General features: G+C 39.1%; 1 protein-coding gene across 1 annotated transcript in view; it reads right to left on the bottom strand.

Moving 5' to 3' along the window:
• COMMD10 (COMM domain containing 10) overlaps positions 1-25,243 on the bottom strand; it is a 115,804-nt gene that overhangs the window by 66,705 nt on the left and 23,856 nt on the right. Inside the window, exon 5 of the mRNA XM_059834065.1 lies at positions 23,694-23,804. Within this exon, the coding sequence (XP_059690048.1) occupies positions 23,694-23,804 (111 nt within the window). The remainder of the gene's footprint in view (positions 1-23,693; positions 23,805-25,243) is intronic.

Below are 25,243 nucleotides of genomic sequence, written 5' to 3' on the forward strand. Positions count from 1 at the left end.
GTCTGATGAGGGAACTGCCGTTGTTCAGTCCAGAGAAGTGGAGGCTGAAGGGAGACAATATCACTCCCTACAATTACCTGAAAGGGGGTTGCAGAGAGGTGGGTGTTGGTCTCTTCTCCCAAGTGACTAGTGACAGAACAAGAGGAAATGGCCTCATGCTGCATCAAGGGAAGTTTAGACTGGATATTAGGAAAAATTTCTTCACTGAAAAGGTGGTGAGACACTGGAACAGGCTGCCCAGGGAAGTGGTCAAGTCACCATTACTGGAGGTTTTTAAAAGACGTGTGGATGAGGCGCTTAGGGACATGGTTCAGTGGTGGACTTAGCAGGGTTTGGTTTACAGTTGGACTCCATGATCTTAAAGGTCTTTTCCAACCTAAGTGACTCCATGATTCTGTGAATCTGGCCACAGGGCCTTGGCAAACATGAAAATGAAGAAACCAAGAATATAAGACTAATAATAATGCAAAACGATTCCCATTACATATGGAGTCTTTTTCCACAAGAACTATTTTCTATAGCCTTCATATCCTGATGAGCGTGTATATAATAAATTATTCCAATAATAATTAATGTGTTTGGGATCCAAAGACCTGAAAGACAGGATTATGATTATGTATTTGGTTAAATCTACTCTAAAAATTATGCCCAGTTGTTCATTTCTGTCAGAAGGCACCAGAACTCCTACATACCAAGAAGCTCTAAAACATCTACTGCGTGTTTGCCACACTGATGTAGGCATAAATGGCTAGTGTGAAAGCAGCTCTTAAGAGAAAGCAGGGCAACACACCCCAGCGATTTTAGGACTAGCCCAGCTCCATCTTCTATCTACCTCTTTCCTCACTTCTCCAGATTCTCTACTTCTGTAAAACCATGTTTTACAAAATATAGCTATACTGAGATGCAAATGTGAAGTTTCACTTACACTGTTTTTAACTATGCCATAAACATCGTAATTGTCAAAACCCACTCATCCACTCACCCACCAGTCTGCTGTGTGTGCCATATTTGTATTGCCAAAAGTAAAACATAAAGGAGTAAACTGCAATAACACAGTCCAGACCTGCACAATGGTTACAGTACAAAATTAAAGACAATAAAAGAATGTGTGGATTTCTCACTTTGAGGTATTGGCCATGTCTCAGACATACTTATTACTTCAGAGTATCTGGCAGTGTAAGAATAGTTCAGATTGCGCCAACTGTTACAACACACATTACGAATATCCTTGGTTCCCCTCTGTTCACAAGAACCAGAATTAAGACATCCTGCTTCCCAGTAGACAGTGCTTGGGTTCTATTCCGAACTTACCGCCAACGTGCGGCGTGACCTTTTACTAATACTTTACCTCTGTGTGCATTAGTCTGTTTCAGATTAAAGAACTCAAATATTCCTTTTTTGTTGTAAAGTTTTTAAAAATTTACAAATAGAAATCATATTGAAAACAGTATGTCAGAATTCCAACTTTATTCAAAAATACATTATTTTAAAAATGTAATTCCACTCCTAATTCACAATTGCCTGCTACTGTTTGTTACACCAAAAAGGTCTGTCTTGCCTTCGAGACCATTGACAGAGGAAAAAAAACACCCCAGATCCCTACTTCACTGCGAAGACTGCATTTCATTATGATAAAGAAAGGGTTAATTCTGCTTTTCCAAAACTTTTCAGAAGTCTAATTGAAGAATTGAATCAATAAAATAGATAAGACACGAAGGGGAAGGGAGCACATATTAGAAACAAATGGTAGAATGTTTCAGGGCGTGATTTTTTTTTCCTTAAACAAAGCATGACTTTCAGACTAAATAAGTGAGAAAGGCAACAGTGCTGTTATTCCTGCTATGTTCTGTAATAAGCACAACGTACTTTTATCACCAATGAACAATGCAGGTTAGGATGCAGTTTCATGTAAAATTTAAGCAGCACCTTCCACTGGCAGAATACCACTGTTAAAAAAAAGCGTCCCAGCAAAACTCTGCTTGAGGCTTAGCCTGACAGTAATTAATATGTTATATTTTATAATATGCTTTCTATAAACTTTTTCAATTTATTCAATATAACAATATAACATTTTACAACCATCTTTCTGTTCCTTACACGTTATGAAAACTAAATGTGAATTCAGTCTAATAATTGGCTTACACATTTTGGTTTTACAAACCTTCATTTTCTAATGAAAATGAACAACCATACGTACACAAGATAGCAATGCCACAGAAATGCAGCCATCCACTACCCCGCTTTCCCTAGCAAGTTGTCCAGCTTCTCCATCTTCATTCACCATTCGCATGCTAGTGTTTGCAGTGGCTTAAAAGAAGGTAAGTGCTTTGACTGCACCTGGAAGGGAAACCACATCAGCACCACCCCTTATGCCTGACTCACTTGTAGAGTCATTGCAAACATACAGGTGCACTCTCAGGTTCCACAGGATGGCACATCTAGAAGTACTGGGGACTGTGCATTCTAATGATGGCTTAGCACACCACACTGCTGCCTGCAGACCTGTTTGGAAAGCAGCGTTGAGCCAGCAATGGACCACAGGTTTATGGTCATTGCTGTGTCACACATCAGCTTGGGTGTAGGTGTAACTAGGTACACACTAGGTCACACTGAATTACACACTGAATGCAATTTTAGCAGATAGTGTGTTAAAATAAAGAATATAGCTGTTTGCCACTTGTGAACAGGAGGGGCAAAGCCACACAGAATCCAAATCTTCCACAGCTTTTTCTACAGAGCATTAGCACTGTATTAAAATTAGTACCTAAAGAAAGCGCTGCAGAATTACAAGGCATAACAGCTTAAAACACTCACATGAGGAAATATGAAAGTGCTAGACTAAAATCAAGAAATGCATTTAGCAATAGTCTGAAGGAACATTTTCCAACTGTGGCAAAAATCTGCTATTTTTAAGCACAGCAAAAATGGATCCTGCTGCAAGGCATTTGTAAATGCATACCTTATTCAGACAGAAAACAAGAAGTTAAAAAAACCCCACCACTCATTTCAGACCTTCTTAGGGAAATTAACCATAAAAGTTACCTATCACAATAAAGTATTTTCTCAATGCAGAACACTGGAGATTTTAGAAAGAAATCTGTAGCAAATTAAGGTCAGCATTTAAAATGTAGAAGCTTTTCAAAGATGCACTATTAATTAATTTTAAAATACAATCTTCATGTCCCACTCACCAAACCCTACACTCTAAAATATGGAGTCAGATTACAGATTCATAGAAGAAATAGAAAAAAAAAGTTTCCTTGAAATGCTGCTCTGCTTATGGGTCCTAAACTAGCTTAAATCCCTCTTAAACTAAGTCAATAACCATAAAGAGTGACAAGAGATCAGAATCGTGTCCCAAACTGTTTATTTTCTGCACTACAAGTTCTGCCCAGGGTAACTGCAATCACAAATACATGCCCAAATGCTATTTTAATATAATATTAAATATGGAATACCACAACATTTGCACTCCAGGTACAGAGTCCTTTATCCTATATATTGTTTTCACCTCATTTCAGTGCTTTCATTCTCGTCAAACAGCTCCTTTTTGCGCATGTTTCACATAATTAATATAACGCCAGGTTATGGTAACTACAGTAATACTGGTTAATGCTTGACAAAGGTCCTGAGTCTGCCAGGTTATGAGAAACTCGTTATTTTCCATTATCTAGTAGAGACTGAGTGATTTTAGTAAGAATCAATTTCACTGAAGAACTTATTTGCGATGCCATAGCACTTTTGTACATCTCCCATTAAGTTGCATTTCTAATGAAAATTCACTTGGACAGCTTAACTAGAAAATGTGACAAACTGACTAGAATTGTGTGGTTTTTAGAAAAGACTAAATGAATTAGGAACCTTTTGCAAAAGCTAAGGGCAATTCTGTTGAGGAAAGAGACCCTTTGATTTGTGGATTTAACATCTCTGTTGCTTTCCTCCTCTAAAAGGGTGGTGCTACCTTTGACTCTCTCTGGAACCTGACTGCTCTTGCTTACTTTTCTTCAGATTAAATACTAAATTAGTCATGACTCTATCCAGCTTCTTTTTCAGAACTCTGCATAAGAGTCTAGTTACACCTTCGTAACTGAAATCTCTCCATAACTGCAGAATAATTTAGCTTGAAATGGGCCTCAGGAAGTTATCTGGCCCAACCATCCCCACCCCCCAGCTCGAAGCAAGGGTAAATCTGAAAGTCCACGTATTTTACTTTACAGAGAATTTTCAACATATAGCTTCCCCAGAAATGTCCACTTCTGACATCTTACTCGTGGACAGCACTTTCACAGCATGAAAATTTAAATCTCTTAAACTTTCCAGCTACAGAACTGCATAAACTCTTCCTTCCAAATTTAATTTAGCCATTCGCAGTGATGTTCTCAATGTTTTCCCCTCCAACTTGAAAACTTTATTTAAAATACTAATGGACAACATTGAAATCCTTTTGATAATAATCACTATTATCTCAGACAAGAATATCTGAGTTTCAGTTGTGATTGCCTTAATCACTGTATTCCTTTTTATCTTTTCTTCATAACTTCCTCATTTTTTACTTTTTGTACCACTGCACGTATTACAAGCTACATCTTTCATTTCTATGACTTCCTTAACTAGCTACACGTCAATTATTAGTTGAGAAAACAAAGCAGTAGACTAATTCCTGCAGCTCAAAGAGGGTTTTGCTCCTCAGCTACAGGCTTGGGGATGAGTGGCTGGAAAGCTGCCCTGCAGAAAAGGACCTGGGGGTGTTGATTGACAGCCGGCTGAAGATGAGCCAGCAGTGTGCCCAGGTGGCCAAGAAGGCCAACGGCATCCTGGCCTGTATCAGAAATGGTGTGGCCAGCAGGAGCAGGGAGGTGATCGTGCCCCTGTACTCGGCCCTGGTGAGGCCGCACCTCGAATCCTGTGTTCAGTTTTGGGCCCCTCACTACAGGAAAGACATTGAGGTGCTGGAGCGTGTCCAGAGAAGGGCGACGAAGCTGGTGAGGGGTCTGGAGCACAAGTCTGATGAGGAGCGGCTGAGGGAACTGGGATTGTTCAGTCTGGAGAAGAGGAGGCTGAGGGGAGACCTCATTGCTCTCTACAATTACCTGAAAGGGGGTTGTGGTGAGGTGGGTGTTGGTCTCTCCTCCCAAGTGACTAGCGACAGGACAAGAGGAAATGGCCACAAGTTGTGGCAGGGGAGGTTCAGGCTGGATATTAGGGAAAATTTCTTTACTGAGAGAGTGGTGAGACACTGGAATAAGCTGCCCAGGGAAGTGGTGGAGTCACCATCCCTGGAGGTGTTCAAGGAACGTGTGGACGAGGCATTGTGGGACGTGGTTTAATGGGCATGGTGGTGTTTGTTGGTTGATGGTTGGACTTGATGATCTTACAGGTCTTTTCCAACCTTAGTGATTCTGTGTGTGAGATAAGCTCACCATCTGTAAAACTTCATATGCAAACTTTATACATAAAGCTCTTCGAGACCATGAATTGCTTGGGGTAAAAATGATATTATTTTAAGGTTGAGCATATGAATGACACTGCTAATAACAGAAAAAGAATCTAATCAAATAGCACTTCAGACAAATATGTACAAACACGATTATAAGAAAAAATAATCAAAATGCTTAGCAATTTCCTGCTTTTTAAATTTGTAGGAATTCTTGAAATATTTGTCTCTCCGTCTCACTGATTTCATTAACAGGAAATGCAAATGCATCAACCTTAATAAATTCCATGCAAGTAATTTCTTTCCTGCCTCTGAAAACAGTAAGTTTTATGAGCTTACCAAAAATCTTCCTGATCTTTGTATTAGTAGCAATACTACAGGCACAAACATACACACCGAAGAGTCTCACTTTCATCCACTTCTGTAAAGCAAAATGCTAGTCTTAACACGTCTGCTAAAATCTGGGAGACAACTGCCATTTTGGAAAGCATGGGTCCAGCAACCATGAAAAAGAAGTGTAACAGTTGAAAACATGGCATAGCTTAAAGTTACATTTTCTTTGCTACATCACACCCTTCCCATGCTAGCTACTCACAACCACCTGCAAACCCAGAGTCTATTTCCTTCTGTGCCAGTGCAATTTTTTTGCAGGGCTCACTGGAAACATGAGCACTCATGATTTCTAGAAACCTCCAGGACATTGGTTTTGTTTCGTTTTCTAATTCATTTCAGGGATCCATTTTGCAGGGTAGCTTTACAAACATATTGGCACAACTGAGAGAGTGGTGAACTTCATTTACCAGGCTTTCTTCCACCTACTGCAGAAGAAAACACACACTTGGGGGGTTTCAATGGATTTAGAGGGAGAATCAATACACTTCTCAACAGCCAGCAGGAAGAAGGGGGTTTATTTTGTTTTGCTTTTATTTCCAAGGTTCATCGCTGCAGTCACAGTTTGTTCTATTGCTTTTGTGTTTGCCTTGAAGGACACTTGACAACTGTTGACATAGGTATCTATTCACATGCAAAAAATCCCACTTAAGCAATGTTAACGTTTAGAGTCTGTATCAGTAACTTCAGGAAAAAAAACATCTCTAACACTTTAACAAGAACAGCCAAGGAAATTCAATCCCATGCTGTGCTGCTCCCCGTGGTGCCTGTTCCAGAGGCAACCTTCCCCTCCTTCCTGGTCGAAGATTTCCTGCCCCTTTCCAAACTGATGTCCAGGCTCCGTGCAGCCCACAGACAGAGTAACAGAATTGTAAGCAAAACAGATTTTACTGTCACTTGCACATCTCCAGCTCCTGACTAAAAACATATATATTTCTTTTTTTAAAATTTACAACTTTAAATAGGAATTTTTATTACAATCAAAAAAATTATTGGAAAAATCCTTTGGGTCACCTCACCCATCTTTCTGCTAGTACATACGTGTATTCTATCTTACGCTCCCTGGAAATTTTTTTTTCTGTTTTATGTAAAGCATTCATCTACCAGGGGGGAGATCAGTCCCCTTCTTCCATATTATTTTATATGCCACCTTCAGGAAGTGGAGAGTACACAGCTGAATCCCTGTACTAGACTGAAGACTAGAAGGAAGCAGAGCCAAGCACTCTCCTTCTCCCAGGGGCATTATTGCAGCACCTGGACTGCGTGCTCTCCACAGTGCTCAGGAGTGTTATCTGCTTGGTGTTTAATGACAGCAAAGCCCGACCTTAAATCAGAATGCTCATAATCAATTAGTGTTTGGGCGAAAAATCCAGGACTTCTATGGGAAACAATCAGCAAAAATGAAACGGTAATTTTTACACAGTTTAACTCAATTAAACTTGAAAGGAATTTTGTGGGACAAACTGAAAGGCACTTTTCTAGCCCAAAGGCTTGCTTTGACATATTGCAAACGCTTTTACACTTAGTAAAGATGTCAGTACTCTTTAACAAAAAAAAAAACCAAAACCACAAAAACCCTGCAAAGAGTATTTTAGTGGAAGTGTAAAAACTAGATGCAAATGGTAGGGAAATGGTGACTCCGTGTAACTGGATTTTTTTTTAAACTTTATTTCCACAAAGCCAAAGACTAATTTAATTTCTTCAAGCTCTGAGGTAATACAAAGATATTAACATATGTTGTACATGGACAACGGCAGAAGATTAATTTTGCACCTCTTCCAGACCTGTTCGTAGATATCATTTCCAGTGGCAATAATAACCTGCAGTCTTCCTAACATTCACACTCTCCCTACCCCTGCAACTTTTTGTGAAAGAATTAAAGACATGCCAATTCCACATAACTCTGAAAATGGGAAGTACTTATTTTTATATAAAGACACATACTAAAATAATAGTATTTTCGTTTTGAGCTGCAAAGCTCTTTTTGCAGTTTTATTGGCTGACTCATGTTTGGTCCACAATTCTTACTTCCTTCTTTAGTTTTAAGAAAAAAAAAGCTAACGCTGAAAGCCTATTACCGAAGTGCTTCAGAAAACAGTGGGAAAAACAGAATGCTGATTTTTTTTCCATTGTCTGAAGCCACATCGCTATAAAAAGCCAGTCAGTCTCTCAAGTTTGAAAGTTTTGAGCATCTTAAAAGTAGTCACATTAACAAAAACATTCAAGTTACTTCAACAAATTCAAAGCTGGGTTATGCTGGATTGGAATGTTTTGAAAACAATTTATTTTATTGCAAAGAAGGGAAGAAAGGGTTTAGAATGAGTATCCACAACCTAATGTTTCACTGTAGCACTTAAGTTATAGAACTGCACCTCTCATGCTCAGTGCTGATAAATGTGTTTCACCAATCTATGCATAAAAAACAGATACGCTAAGTGCCTTTTTCGGGTTTGGTTGGTGGTTTTTGGTTTGGTTTTGGTTTTTTTTTTTTGTTATATCCTTCCTCCGCCTTACTATTTCCACACATCTTTGAAGGATCTGCTGTTGTCTGTGGCTCACCCTTGGATCACATTCCCTCAGTTAAAGATGTGTCAAGGTCTTCTCTTCAAAAAGCAGTAAATACAACAAGTATACTCTGTCCTATACAAGCATCGCAGGCCTCAATCTTAAAGTCAAGGATGGCTCCACGTTCTTTGTGACTCCCTCAAGGCCACAGAAGCGTACAATTGTGGATTAAAATGGTAATGTGAAATTTAAAGGAACTCCACTAAAAAAAATAAATTCGAATTATGCTACACTTGAATTTTCAAGAGGTTTTCAGAATGTCTTTTCAGATACTAGGTTGAGAACAAAGCACTGCGTCATGTGGCATAACGCTTCTCAAAGTGCATTGCTTCCCTGCATGTTAATCATCCTCAGCCTTACTCAAAAAAAGCTCTACAGGTTCAACTCAACTTCAGTTAGCTCTCAATGAACAACACTTCCTTGCTCCTCTGATGCTGTTAATTGCCCTTACTGCTACCACCTCCCCATATTTGTTTCACGCACTTCTGCTCTATCTTACATCATTCTCAGACATCACTGTGCCAGCTTACCCGAGTCTGCCTGGCTACAGTACCCTTGGCAAATCAACACACTCCAACAGAGAAGCTCGCTGCTGCTGCGGCAAAGCAGTTCTCCTGAAAAGGTTTAGCATTAAACGCTTCCTCCTGTATATTGTCTCAAATACATTTGCATTTGGAAAGAAATCAAACGGTACCAATTTCAGTACTAAAAACTGGCTGTTTTTGATCTCATCCATATTATCTACAAATCATTTTGGTCCTCATCAGAAACACTTTCATTTTCACTCAAGGTGATACAAATTTAAAAAGAGAAAACTAAAATGCTCACTCAAGAACTTGTTAAATGTTAGCCTCCAGAAGTACAGATAGGAATACACTGCCATCCAGGAACTCTGAAACCGTCTAAACACTGCCTAAACATCTTTCCTGCATTTATATCATTTCATGCTATCCCTTCAGGAGCAGAACATACCCTACAGCACAAGAAGGGCTTTGAGGCCTGAAGAAGAAAGGAAACCAATCTGTTAAAGAATTATAATGCTATATTATATAATCAACTATTCTTCAAAAATAAACAGAAGCAACAATAATAAAAAAATACTAGTTATATGAAGGCATTCGAAAACATGTATTTGAACTTAGACATAGCACCAAGGCCAGGAATTCTGTCCCACTTCAGTGGCAACTCTGCTGTTCGAGGAATTTCACAGATATTTTGGAATCTGTAGCATTTCTTTGCTAGGAGCACATGTTCCTATGATGATGGGATGACGGAAAGGAAGAAAGAATGGGAATGTGAAAAGGGAAGGTGATCTAGAAATGACAAGAAGAAAAAAACAGCTCAGGAATTCTGTTTCTCTGCTGTCACAAGGACTTTCCTGAATCTAGATGCCTTTATTCCCGCCTCTAAATTGCATCTTCAAATGAACCTTCTCTTCCTGAGTAGTCTAAGATCTTCTAGTAAAACGCACTTCCTTTTCAGTAATGACTTCATGTATTCACAGGCAGTATTTGTAATGCTTATACACTCGTTCTTGAACATAGATAGGTATTTGTTTCCAAGTGTGTACAGTTAGATTTTGAAATTCCTTCATTTGGGATTTGGAATAGGAGAAGAGGAAAGACAACATGAATTTGAACTCTTCTGTGCAATTAATCCTATACTCAGCTCCAGGCTGCAAAACCCTCCAGACTACTAGGTATGACAGCACTCGTAAGCCACCAGTGGGCAGCCCCCTTAAGGTGTGGTGTCAGTGCTTCTCCAGAAAGCTGAAGCCTGCGCCTCTCCTATGCCAACACAGCAGATAATACATTTCTCCATCTCATGAAGGAGACAAGTGCACCCTTTAGTGTTGAAGTACCTAATCAGAGAAATACACACCGACCAGAGCTGCCTACAAATCTGGCCCTTGGCAACTTGTTTTGCTGTCAAATTCCCAAGCATAAGCATCTCCCAGCTCCTCCTTTCTGTTGATGCTGGAAAAGAGGACAGAGAAATAATCCAGCATTTTCAGCTACTTTAAAACTCTGCTGCCTGCCTCTATGCATCAGAAGTAATCCAAAAAGCCCTGAATCAGGTATTGCTGAAAAACTCAGTGCCTAATCCTGATGATGTTGAGGAAGGAAAGCATCTGCAAACACCACTTACAAAGCAATTCTTGTAACATTCTGATTACATGCACAGCAGAAATTGCCATCCCCTTACACCGAGACAGCTATAAACTCACCGAGAAAGCATCACAGTGCAATTTTCTCTTCCATTTGACCCAGTGGTGTGGCTCCATCTCATGGGCTGGCTGGACAACTTAGTTACTCTGACTACGTATATGCAAGTTCAAAAATGTTGCTCAAGTGGTCAGAAAGAAGCAGGTTTTCCTTATGTACAAATTTCAAGCTATACAAGCATTTTCATTAGCTTTGGCTCTACTTTTGTTTTTGTACTGCCCTTTCATTACTACAAGGCTTCAAAGCATATTCTTAATAACAGGATCTGCCTCGATATGGAAAAAAAAAAGTATTTTCCTTTCCCCCTTGAAATCTCTTTCTATTACTGCCTTGCCAGTGAGCACGCATTCTAAGAAATATGTATTTTTTTTATTTCATTAGTAGTGATTTTATACAATCATACTGAACAATATTTGCTCAGTGGCTGTAGGCCATGCTGTGCGTTGTGGTTTTCCTGTGAAAGAGGTCATACTTCATGTATTTGAAGCTGTGAAAAAGGTCACTTGTCACAGCAGCTTTTAAAGTTTGCTAAATGTTCATACAAAGCCAAGTGGCACAAATTTAGACACCACAGTTCCGGATACCAGACTCCAGTCATTTGTAAACAACGGGAAACAAGATGAGTGAAAACTGCCACCCTTGCATATAATTGAGGTGATGCCCTACCCTCTTCCCCATGAAGCATGACTGGAAATGGTGTCACAGCATTGTTACAGACACCTGTTCAATGTCAAATGCACAGCGTTGATACTGTTTGACAGCATGTACTGTAAATTTATTGCCTCAAGCAGGACAGATGTTAGCAATGCAGGAGATGCTCACTTTGTACTCTTTCAAGAATATAGATACTACTTCTCCAGGAAGCCAGATTTGGCAATTTCATTAGTTTGTACATTGACAAAAAAAATTAGCAAAAGTAACAGGAAAGTAAGCCAGCGATTCTGCAAAATGGACAGAAAATACAGAACAATCCAATTGCTTTTAAATTCAAAAACATGCTCTTAACCTGCAAAGCAGCTTGGTTGGAAACTCATAATCACCAAGAGGATTACTTTTCCTTGACAGTACTATTTTGTACCAAAACTCACAAAACAACACATTTAAAGAACTGACAAAGGAAAAGCAGAGCACAGGGGAGAATAAAAACAATGGTGAACACAAATGTAAACTGAATGCAAATGAAGCAGCACGGACTCCCCTTCAGTACTACTCCGAGCAGACCTGGTGAGATGCTTGTCACATAAAATACCTAATTAGTTTGTAATAGTCTACGTAATACAGAGCTGCTGGCAAGGTATGAACCAACAAGGTAACTGGATATGGTTCTCCTCACCATAATGTTTCCTAAAGGTACATGGAACAAAAGCAAGGTGCAACCTGCATGGTATGTGAATTGGTCTGGCAGCTGCTCCTTGCCACCCTTTCGCCCCCAAACAGCCTTTTCTGATACACGTGTTGAAATGGTTAGGAAGAAAAGATATGCATGTGTGTCGTTCAACAAGACACATGACAGGTTGTGTATAGAGACGATGGAGAGGGGGGAAAATGTGACTGGGTGCAGGATGCATAGCTCTGAAGTGATCCCATAGTAAGCTGTGGGACCTGACTCTGGCAAGATGCAAATGCTCTGACACAGACCAACTTCTCTCCTTTGGGCTGCACAGTAGAAGTACTGTAATAGATTTGGTAATTTCCTAACCCAAATTAAACAGTTTCACATGTCATGTCCTCACTTTTTAGTATTATAAAAGAGACACTGTGGTCAAATGCTTCAAACAGTTCATTTTTGGTTTCTGTGGCTAGCCCTACTTTTGAAAGGATTACAGAGAAAGTCTGAAAGGAGAATACTGCTAAGCACTCATATTTTGAAGCAGAATATCACAATTGTTCAACTTCATACTGACAAGAGTATTCATGGCACCATACAGTTAAAGCCCCTGTAAATTTACCAAAACCATCCATCTGCAGCAGTGCTTCTTCTGGAAGAAAGGTAAACTGCCCCATTATATAAATTTAAGGGGTATGACCAAGTCTCGCAAGTCCTGTGCAGATACTTTGACTGAAAACCACTACCATCATTCAACCAGTATCTCTCCCCCTTCCAGTGCAGAAGATGGAGTTATGACCGCTGCGGGCAAGACACCGAAGGGAAAGCAGGCAGCTGTTCCCAGGGCAGATCCCTGACTCGCTCCCTCCCAGGACCACCACCTCATTGTTACCTCTCTAACAGGTCAGCATATGCTTCAGCAGCCCGAGACGGCTCATGTGAAGCTCCCCGCTCTAGCAGTGCGCTGCTGACCCTCAAGCTGATGCTGATGTTCCTCCGTGAGAACATACTAGCTACTCAAATGCAGCTCTGCATGCCCGTTCCAGAGTACATCCTCTGGCAAAGGAGTTGAAAAGTTTGTTGGAGAGGACAAAACAGATTATAAATTAATTTTTTTTAAAAAATCCGATATTTGAAATGCAAAAAAATTAAGGAACAATGAAAGTTAACTTTGCTAAATATTCCCAGATTTTAGAAGTTATTTCAAGTATTGTGAATGATCTATAAGATTTTTAATCCATTTGGCTCAACTTCCTTTTTGTACTTCAGAAACTTGAAAAGGCAAAATCATACTTGTTAAATGTAATTTATTTTCAGCTCTTCTGTCTGTTAAGACAGACATCTTCCAGCATCTAAGGGCAGTCAAACAGATGCTAAAAGCATGTAATTATACTCAGGTTTGCAATGAAATGTTTACAAATATGCAATGGAGTTCTATAATTGTAAATATCAATTCCAGCCTGTACAAGGCAGATGTTATACACTACTTTAGTGTCAGGACTGCCTTAGAAACGTCCATGTCTTAAGTGGATTTGATGTTGAAGCTGGCCTTATTTTGTCAGGACACACAGCATAACTGTATTTTCAAGGAAAAACAATTAATATTCAGCCTAAGTAGGCAAAAGAAAAAACTTTACAAACATAAGAACTGGAATAACTAGGTCTACTGCAACTGAAGATCAAGCAAGTGATTTCATACTGCAGGGAGAAAAAAAAAACTAGAGACTGATTAAAATGACCCGTTTGATGTGCATAAAGAAATAACACAGCTAAAGTTATTTACCTTATAAATATGGTAAAAATGTTCATTTATATAATGTTCTTATCAAATTTGCCTATAAAAGCCTGCCTTACAGCAACAATTAAGCAAAATGGATTGAAAATACTACATTTTACAAACCAGAAATTAGCTATAGTGGACTTCTAGTCTACAAGATTTTTTATGAAGATAACAAAGACTTATCACAGGAGAAGAGCGAGAGCAAACTGTCTGACTTGGGTTAAAATATGTCAGCCTGCAGCTAGACTTTTCAGAAGCTGCACAGAGAATCAACATAAATAAGACACTCACAGGCTGAGTGACTACTCCATGCCTCTTATACCTTCCTGCTTGTCGCCCTTCCTCCTAGAGTATCTTTCATATAATTTAAACAGCAGCATAATATCACAGTGTCCAAGCTAATCCATCCACTTAACTTTCAAAGGTAACAACTCAGGACAAAATAATCAAGTACATCTTAAAAAAAGAAGTTTAAGACATTTCTGCAGGTATGCTTTTTTGTGCTCTAATAAAAGAAAAGGCAGATGAAACATTGGGGAAAACAAGGAAATAAAACTCCTTCCAGTGTTCCTCAGCAGCTCAAGTTCAACAAAGTAAGTATTGTTATTTACTCTATGAAGAAAACGGAATAAAAAATTACGTATATTACTGAAGAACTACTTAGGATAGAGAGTAAGAACCCATTTCATTAGTATTTGTATTAGATTGTTTTCCTGTTCCTTCACAGAATTTTGCTTCTTCTGCTTACAACACAAGAGTTCCATTTCTATCCATGCCCACTGCAGAGCCTGCGGAGCAGTGTTAAAGTAAACAGCACTGCCTAACACAGGAATGGAAGGCAGAAAGTTTCCTCTATCCTGCCACAGCTGCAGAAGTAAAATACAGTGGTGAGAAAAGAAATTTTAACCAACTACAGTAAGCCTGAAAAAACCCAGGAAATTACGCAGAGAAAAGGTGGAGCGCTGCAGTCAGTCTAAGCAGGTGTGGACATCATATTCTCTCTCTCCTACAAGCCCACTATTTAATAACTTCTTCTGGTTTTTTACGAATAGGCTATATAAGACTTAAAGCTTTCTTTGAACACTCCACACTGTTCTTTCTGGATACCCCAAGCAAAGTCATTAACCCACCTCTTTTTGGAGCATCTCCAAAAAATGCGTTTCTGTGGTGCAGCTACAAAAGTTAGAGGCATTTATAGGCAAGTTCACAACTTCCATTAAAACATTCTGTATATATTAAGATCTTACTTCTAACTCCCTCTTTTTTCTATTTTGCTTCTCTCTGACTGAAGATCTCACATTCAGAGAGTGCCTCCAACACAGTACGCGCTACCAGGAGACAAGGCATTAAGAAGAGTGCACCTCTTCCACTCCCACCCAAGAAGTGAACAGCAAAGCAAGGACTGGTCCCAAGCTACCACTACAGTAATGAGGAGCAAGGCAACTGCTTCTGAAGTGTCAATATAAATGAAAAACAGGCAGTAATCATGACTGTAGAAAACAATCCTACCTCTTCCAACAAGCTCTGAAGGTATCCCTTACATGGGAACCAGCTACAGGAAAATAAAACACTGTTGACTCTAAGATCTGAAGTATTTTGAAGCCTAAGTCTGAGAAAAAACACAGGGGAATTCCTTTTTTAAAATTCCATGTCTCTCATAACTTTTCTTGTTTCAAAGCCCTCAAAGTAAAAATATAGGATTAATAGATAACAAAAATTTCCACAAGCAAGTCTCTCCAAGTTGCAACTGCTGAGCAGTAACAAGTTCATCATTATACAGATGGAAGAATCGAGAAGCTGAAGATGGAAAACTGAGAAGCATTTCCAGTGGTACTCAGAAAACATACAAATGTTTATAGGTAGTTCTGCCCAGTTTCCCCAACACCAAGGCTTTCATGTATAAGAAGTTAATCTACTTTTATAAAGAACATATTCCACCTCTTCTCTGCTTGCTACTAATTGTCAAAAAATGCAAGAGACAACCACTCCTAACTGACTTAAATTCCATAAAATGCTTCTCACTTGATATATCTAAAGGCCTTATGACCCTCTGAATTTTATACCTTTTAACATTTAGGAGAAATTTTTATTTTTATGTATCTATACATAGAAGAATTATCTGTTTTGAAACATCCATGTTAGAAAGTTCAATTTTTATGTTCACCTTTCCCTAATCTCACTCATCTCTTACATTACCTTATCTTTCTACCTCAGAGTCAGGAAGAAACAGACATGGGAGAGATGCCAGTTTTTAACACATTTGTGAAGGGACCACAGAGCTTATTGCCTAAGTAAAAGCAGGGGGATTGGTACTGCCAGGAAGTACTGCAGAAGCATAACAAAACTACTGAAAAAATAGGGTTTTTTTTCCATTGCTACGTACAAATGAAGACAACAGTTCATTTGCTAAAACACTGCACCATTTCTGAGAATAGCAGGCAAGAAAGTATATAGATGCCTGAGCATTTAATCACAGAATCACAGAATCACTACGGTTGGAAAAGACCTGTAAGATCATCAAGTCCAACCTGGGGGGGGGGGAAAAAAAAACCACACCCACCACACAACAACAACAAGCCACAACCCACCCAACACCACACACCACCATGTCCATCAAGCTACATCCCACAATGCCACATCCACACGCTCCTTGAATACCTCCAGGGAGGGTGACTCTACCACCTCCCTGGGCAGCCTGTTCCAATGTTTCACCACTCTCTCAGTAAAGAACTTTTTCCTAATATCCAGCCTGAACCTCCCCTGGCGCAACTTGAGGCCATTTCCTCTTGTCCTGTCACTAGTCACTTGGGAGAAGAGGCCAACACCCACCTCTCTGCAACCCCCTTTCAGGTAGTTGTAGAGAGCGATAAGGTCTCCCCTCAGCCTCCTCTTCTCCAGACTGAACAACCCCAGTGCCCTCAGCCACTCCTCATAAGACTTGTGCTCCAGACCCCTCACCAGCTCCGTCGCCCTTCTCTGGACACGCTCCAGCACCTCCATGTCCTTCTTGTAGTGAGGGGCCCAAAACTGAACACAGGATTCGAGGTGCGGCCTCACCAGCGCCGAGTACAGAGGCACGATCACCTCCCTACTCCTGCTGGCCACACCATTTCTGATACAGGCCAGGATGCCGTTGGCCTTCTTGGCCACCTGGGCACACTGCTGGCTCATATTCAGCCGGCTGTCGACCAACACCCCCAGGTCCTTTTCTGTGGGGCAGCTTTCCAGCCACTCGTCCCCAAGCCTGTAGCGTTGCATGGGGTTGTTGTGGCCAAAGTGCAGGACCCGGCACTTGGCCTTGTTGAACCTCATACAATTGGCCTCGGCCCATGGATCCAGCCTGTCCAGATCCCTCTGCAGAGCCTTCCGACCCTCAACCAGATCAACACTCCCTCCCAACTTGGTGTCGTCTGCAAACTTGCTGAGGGAGCACTCTATCCCCTCATCCAGATCATCAATAAAGACATTAAACAAGACCGGTCCCAAAACTGAGCCCTGGGGGACTCCGCTTGTGACCGGCCGCCAGCTGGATTTCACCCCATTCACTACAACTCTCTGGGCTCGGCCATCCAGACAGTTTTTTACCCAGCGAAGAGTGTACCTGTCTAAACCACGGGCCACCAGCTTCTCTAGGAGAATACTGAATCCCATTAATGTTTTTTCTTCACCTGAAAAGACTGTAGGACCAAGCCCACAAAACCAGTTTGAGTCAAACAGGAAACAAATTTTGTCAGAAAAAAGATGGCACACACAACTGCATTAAATGAGAAAAACTCACCAGACCTTTGTCGTTTTCAAATGCCCTCAAGGCCTTCAAGTTTTACGCTGCCTGACAATGAAATGGGTCACCAAGTTTAAACTTAAAAGGTAAGCATTTCAACTACTTTTCTGCTGCTTATTTGGCCTGACAATGGTAAAGTTACATATTATGGACAGTTCAGTTTACTCCTGTACAAAACAAGAGTTTCAGTACTAACTACAGGCTGAGGCTGCCCAAGGCTGCAACCAACTGTACACGGTCAACTGGGACCATTTTCTTCCTTAATTCCATGACAGAAAGACACATGGATAAAGTCATAAGAGTGTTTTAGTGGGAAAGAGCATATGCAGAGGCTATAGCCAGTTACAGGGTTTGTAAAGTCACATGTTATAGACTGTATTCACAAATTGTGTATATAGCTAGGTGAAACATAAGAATACTGTAAAGAGATCATCTAAGATCACAAATGGAGCTAGATAATTAACTATACCCTGAAGTACAACTGCCAGAGGTGAGTGCACACTCCTGGAGTCACACCATCTGGTAAATGCTTTCTAATTAAAATGTCAAACTACTCACAACTTACAGGACATGGGTTACTCTGCCATCCATTTCTATGCTGGTAAGAAAACAAAAGTCCTCTCAGCATCTTGAAAATTCTGGACTGCACCTTCATTTTTTTCCTCTAATTAAATGGATTTAATCAGAGGTAATTTTTGATCTATCATATCTATATATGATAGATCAAAAACAGTCTAATGCAAGAATTGTTGTGCATTGCAAGTCCAGAATTTGTGGCTCTCATGGTTGAGCAATGAAATTTCTGACAGCCTTCTGTAGCAATGTGACAGCCTGGAAGCAAATCATAAATTTCAGGCTCATTTTTCTGAGCTGTTCCACACACTCAAGATTATACAGTCAATCTTACTACAACTCCTACAAATAGGAGGACTTTTCTTAATATTCTGAAACCTCCTCTTAGGGAAATTTCTGCTTTCTTAGCAGCAGCAGTATTTATTAGATTTTAGTTCTCAGAACAAAACTGGTTTCATGATGTACCTTGCCAAAAGCACCAATCTTGCTTGTATACAGAAGTTCAGAAAGACCTTGAACCAGGACTTGGCTATCCAAGGTTATCCAGGCCTCCAATTATACCTCCTCTAAAAAGGAATAAAAAACCCTTTTCTCTCAATCTCATCCTTAACCATTCTTGCATTCATCCAAGGCCTGTCGTACTTACTTTTTGCAATTGCTAGACATGTACAAATCTGCTTGATGAGAAGACCAAACTCAATTCAGGGGTGTATACGCAAGCTTGTTTGTGTTCTGAGAAGGAAAAGGGTGATGTCCTCATCAGAACAGAAAATGGTTGATGGATAGCTGATAAACGTGAGAAGCAATTTACCATTGTTTAGTCTTTGCACCTCATCACAGTTCCTCCAGCATCATGTCTTTTAACTGTCCTCTTTTTTCGAGACCCTACAGATACAAATTACTCCTCTATTCTGGGAAAAAAAAAAAAAAGGCACCTAAATGCATCACCCCAAAAGCTGAGGACTGAGAAAACAAATGAAGGGGGTACATCGCAGTATAAGTGCTCAGCTCTGCCACCTCCTACCTCTCTGGAGTGGGAACATATCACTAGCACCCACCAACTCTCACTGCTATGCCACTCCACAAATACAACTTCTTTTCAGAGGGAAACAAAGGGCTAAGCTGAGGGGGAAGAGGAAGCACTACCATATTTCCTCAAATATCCATCCAAGTGCAGGTCCTGCCTGCATGCCGTACAGGCTGCACAGAATCTACAGCCTGAATTGAGTGATTGATCTAGCTTCGATAGAAAAGCTTTGTTTCCCATCTACCCTGCTTTGCTGTTAAAGATGGGGAAAGTATTCTCAACAGCAAACTTAGAAAGCTGACTGGCATACTTGTTGAAGTAAACAGAGCAAAACATCTAAGGTCTAGATTTGTTTACAGTTCAGAAATGTATAGAAAGTCTGTAAAAACTAGGAGGAAAAAAAGAAAAACATGTCCTGTTACTTTAACAAGTAAAAAAATCGTAATTTAAGATTTCCAGAATTCTGTTTACTCTGTAGAATGACGAATATGTATCACGATCTCAGTTTCAAATGCAGTCAGACCCCATTTTGATTTTGAACAAACGGCTGCAGAAAAAAATAGTTTAAAGTATTTCAATTGTTATACTCCCCTTTTAAAGTATCTACAAGTTAGGGGAAATGAATTAAAAGGAAATTAAATTAGTATAGTAACATTTTAATATTATCTGTCCTTTGTCAAAAGTATTACATTAGCAGGTTTAACAAACCAGCACATTTTTCAGTTATTTTTTGTCTTGCATTGGCAGACAAAACAAAATGCAACAGAATTCTTCAAATGCATGCATAAAGAAGGTACAAAATAAAAGAAGTATTGAATTCTCACAAGGAATCTATACATAGCATTCACACTGAAAAAAAGAGCTCCCCCAAGAAGTCCTTAATGGTTAAGAATAAAATTATAGATGAAATTAAGTGAAGGAAAACCAAGAAAAGAGCAAAATCTTCCATAGGACAAATTGTAATTAGATAACTGAATCTAATGAAATCTGTGGAATGGATTTACAGAAGAAAATTGGATAACTATTGAGAGACAACACTGGGCATGAATAGTTTATTTATCCTAACAATTTTCAAGCATAATTTTTAACTACAGATCATGTGTAAAAATACACAGTAATAAATACCGTATATAGTAATGCGCCTTACTGGATCTTCCTAGTGAAGAGGCATAGCAGAAACTCTTTCAGAACACACACTCTTACTTCTCACCTTCCTCTGCGGAGATATTTGGCTCCAGTGATGTGACACTTCTGAAGCCCTCAGATCTTTTCTACAGCATTCACTATGTGTTTTTTTTAATATGGCTCCTATGGTTATAGAAAATGATCACAGTTATTTAGAAAGGTCTGGACTAGATGGCCTAAGGAATTACTGCTATTAACAGTGGGAAAGAATGTGCAAGTGTGTGCCTATGTGGATAATTACTAAATAAATCACTGAAGGAAACAGATATTAAATAAACACAGCATTTTGGGGATCAGTCTTTGTTTGCAAATCAAAATCATAATTAGCAGGGCAGATTATCAGGATTGTTAATTTGTGCTCCCTCTACTGGTTAATTCACCCTATGGCCATAAAAATAATAATAGTCTGTAAAAAATCCCCAGATTGTTGTGTTGCAACTCAACAGCCAAAAAAATCTGAAATAAAATTATATTATTAAAGAAAATCCTTATATACAGCCAATATCTTATGCATCAGTTCTAAATGCTGCCCTAGCTCATTAAAATGTCAGAATGGAAGCAAAAGAATCTTGCAGGTCAAAAAGATGTTTCCTATCATACCAGCTTGTTTTGTGTACTTAGTTGACAGAAATTCCACTTTCCTCAGATTTAGAAATACAATTAAACATTTCAAATTCTGAATCATTGTAAGAAGCCACTGTTAATTGGATTTTTAAGTGAAAGCTCCTTTTTTCTCCTCCTCATACAAAACACCATCAGCAACTGAGCTGCAAAGAAGCCTCAGTCACAGGACAACTTGGGCTGGAAGGGAAGGTTTGGCAGCCCACCTAATCCACCCCCCTGCTCACAGCAGGCCTAACTCCACACTTCAGTCAGGATGCTCAGGGACTTGTCCCATTGACTCCGGAGGAACTTTGACTCCAAGGCTGGTAACTCTGGAACCTCTCCCGGTAACTCAATCCCGTAGTTACTTCCCCCCATGGTGAAGAACTTTTCACGGCATATGCAGAATATTTGTTAGATCCAAATCAAGCATAATTCAAAGTCTGAGTATAAAGAAACGGCAAATTTGCAACACAACCCAGGAAAAACAGTTCACCAAAAACCATGTGATCTGATCACAATTACTACTGTTCACAAGCAGCATATTTCCTGGGCAGTGCAAACATCACTAGCAGCGCGAATCACCTGAAAGAACCAAAGACCACCTTACTTTTGAATTTTGATGGTATAATACCTATGGGACTCTGCATTTCATTTGAAGCTGACAAAATATACTCTATAAATATTTAAATAGAATATAGCAGATCCTCTGACGCTTTTTATTTTATGAAGCACGAATAACATTCATGTATCCACAGGTTTTCTGACTACCTCTCCTGGAGAGATAATTTAAATATTATTTTAACTGACAGCTTCTAACAAAGAACAGTTTAAATTATCTTTAAGTGGAGGGAGTTGTAGTAAACATTAATGTATTAGTACAATTACTTTTAGTAAGCAAAAGTGGAAATAATGGCCAATTTCACTTACCTTGCTCAGTATGGGGTTTTTTATTAACAGGCTTTAGTTTTGTAGATGAGCAAGACTAACTTCTATTGTTATATACAGATTAGAAATGTAAACACTTAACACTTCCCACAATGACTGACTTCAGAATTGATTCTGAGTACGATCTCAAAAAAGCATTTAAAAAGCCAGTGTGACAAAGAGCACTACTGCCCCCTGATGAGCCAGCCCACAAAAGCTCCCCTGCAACAGTTTTGTGTCTTTCCTGAAAAAAATCAGGTTGTTGTATCCATGAATTATTAAAAAAAAAGTTTTGTGAGAAATTGAGACAACCAGTAACAACATATACAGAAAACTCATTCCAAATATCTGTGCAAAAGGCACACATGGAAGTTTGGGGAGAAAAAAAAAGAATTATCTAGTATCTAGGATTTTCAGCTAACTTAATACTTAGTGCACAAAGAGATCATGAAGACACAAAATACAGCAGAAAAATTATGTTCCAGCACTTCTGTCAGTATATAAGCAGATATTAGCCAATCTTAAACCTATTCTATACTAGGATGTAATTGTTCAGAAGAACCTGTAGTTACCTTCACACCAGCCCAGATTTTTAAATTTTAGTATCTGTAGTGTGAGAGCATCAATATGTTTTTCTTGTTGCACTGCTCTATCTAAATGCCAGTTACAAGTGTATTCTAGGCTTGTAATTACTGCAAAATAATTCTGATCATAAGATACAAAGAAATAGAATCTATTTTCTGATATAAATAAATAAAAGTAATTCTGATATAAAGAAATAGAAAGGACACAATCCAAAAAATCCCCTTGTTGATTTCTGTTTGTAAAGGAAACAGAGGAACTTTCTGTGTCATGTGAAAGTGACTTTTTTCCTCATGTTTTTAAAAATTGTTCTGCCACAGAACTGAATCTGTATGCAGTACTGCCTAATGCAGCTTGGACATAAAATATTGTCTGGTTCCTGTACGTGCATTTAAAAAATACAGACTGCAGTGAACTGCTGAAAAAATACAACTGCAGCAAGTCCTGGTGAGAAAGCACAAACATAAGCTGTGTATTCTTTTTTATTCTACCATAAATCAGAAATTCCACTCACATTAGTAAAATTACTGTGATCTAAATGCAATGCTAAAGCAGAACTGAGTTCTGATTTTTCCCCTCAAATCTTTTGTACTGACTTTTCATTGACAAACATTCTGATAGACACCACAGAAGTAAAGATCCCAAGTTCCGTTAGCAAGATAAAGTTAAAAGCAATTCATGTGTTTAATTTAAAACATGCTAGCTAACAAAAGATACGAGTTTTTATGAATAAAAAATTATGTTCATTAGTGGGTTTTGGAGCTGAAATACCACCAGTCACTAAAATCCTTGAACTTAAGACTTTACTTTAAAACCTCCAAATATTGGCTTTCTCTGGCCTCACATATTATGTCATCATTCATATAGATACATCATTAGCACAGAAAGGTTGCAAGACATGAGCAATAACTTATATAACTACACACATGGTAGAAGGTTGCAAGCTACTAGGCATTAAAAGCATAAGAAGTACCAATCACATGCTATGTGATAAAAATAAACTACCTACAAAGATATTTGAGAAGCCTAAAATAACCACATTCCATGAAATTTCTCTATTATGTAACAGCCCAAAGAGCTGGTACCACAGCTCTCAGCTCCCAGCCTACGTAATATGTATGCCAATACATCAGTACTTCACAATTCCAAGTGCTTACTATAATTTTATGAAATATAAAAATGAAAACACTGGTGAGACTAACAATGATCAAGTGTTCCAACTGATGCCTCAGTACTTTGAACACAAGGCCATCACGACAACTCAATCCAACTCCGCCAGGCGTGTATTTCTTACCTTTGAATCTTCATTGCTCACTCCCAGCTCCAGCACAGCTCGAGGAGACTTCAGCTTCGCTTGCATGGACTCTGCCATTTGAAGATTAAGCTGCCATCCAATTGTTTCAAGCTATAAAACACCAATTTAGGCTACAATCAGATGGTACAGAAGCACTCAGGTCAACTTTCAATATTGTGAATGATCTGTGTCAGTGGACACGATGTGAGGCTCTACAAATGTTAACCGTTTTTATACAATGCACATTCTGCAAATTCTCCTGGACTCCAAGACAGGTTTGATTCTCGCTCTTGCCAAATTTATCAGTCCAGACTGCCTGTGACCACCCTAAATAAAGCAACTTCAGATGCCTCACATCTGCTGGAACCAATCCATAAAACACAACTAAGGATCCAAAATAATGTAGTTTCCCCCTCCTTGTGGAAGTTTGTCAGCAAAGTTGCAGATTCAATTTTATTTAGTATTTATTTTTCTTTTAGGAAGAAGAAAAAAATTACCAATAAATGGTAAACCAGCTAAAAATGGTAATTTCTTAATCAACAGGTCTACTCATGTGTGTTCTACCATATACAGATGTTAATGACAAAAATAATTCCATGCTGCTTTTTAAATTGTTACTACCGAAAGCCAAAAACCAGTTAAGCGTGTGAGCAACAGAATTTTTAGTAGAAAGCTACACAAAAACACATTTCAAATTGGTTTTTAATCATTAATCTAAAATTATATTCAAACATTATCAAGCTGCACCTCACGCATAAATGAGGTACGCAAGAACAGAACCGTAAGTCTTCCACGAAATAACCTACCTGGCCTTCTTGAAAAAAAGAGAAGTAGAAATATAAAGTCTTACCATCTGGCAAGCTGATTTGTATACAAGTTCTTTTTAATCTAGTGTCTCCCCTCTCCTAGTAAATATTATGTCTGACTTGGTAAAAGTGAAAGCGTGCCACTTCTCAGTCAATCTCTTCCCAGTCCAACAATTCAGCTAAAATCATCAACAGCACAAAGCCATCGCAGAAGCGCTGTACTGTGAACAGCAGAGAAGCCAATATATGCCCTGCCTCCTACAGTGACAGTAACATCTAGATGAAAGCTAGGAGAGAAAGTGAGTAGCAGAAACATCTTCCACGGGCGCAGCTCAAAGACAGAACTTCCAAAATTTATTGCAGCTATACCATTTACATATTAATGTATGTTATATTGCATTTCTTTGTATATTGCATCGATGTTATACCAATTAGGTAACTAACACTGAAAGCCATATGACTAAGCATACCGAAAGGAAAATCACGTATCATGACATATTAACCACCGCTGCCAGTCCAAGATGGTTAGAGAGTTCAGCTAAGGCCAAACAAAGTTAACAGAAAGACACAGTCTCAGACTTGACTTTTTGTACAGCTATGGGAAGAAGACAGTAGGAAGAACTTCAGCAGGTCTGCCTGCGGTCTGTCAGCTGCTCTGCAATAAATGCCCCTATTCAGGCTTCATTCTGTGGAGAAGTAAGGAAGTTTACACAGTAATCAAATCAATGAAAGCATGCATACAAC

This window comes from Gavia stellata, chromosome Z, assembly GCF_030936135.1.
Source record: "Gavia stellata isolate bGavSte3 chromosome Z, bGavSte3.hap2, whole genome shotgun sequence".
NCBI lineage: Eukaryota > Metazoa > Chordata > Aves > Gaviiformes > Gaviidae > Gavia > Gavia stellata.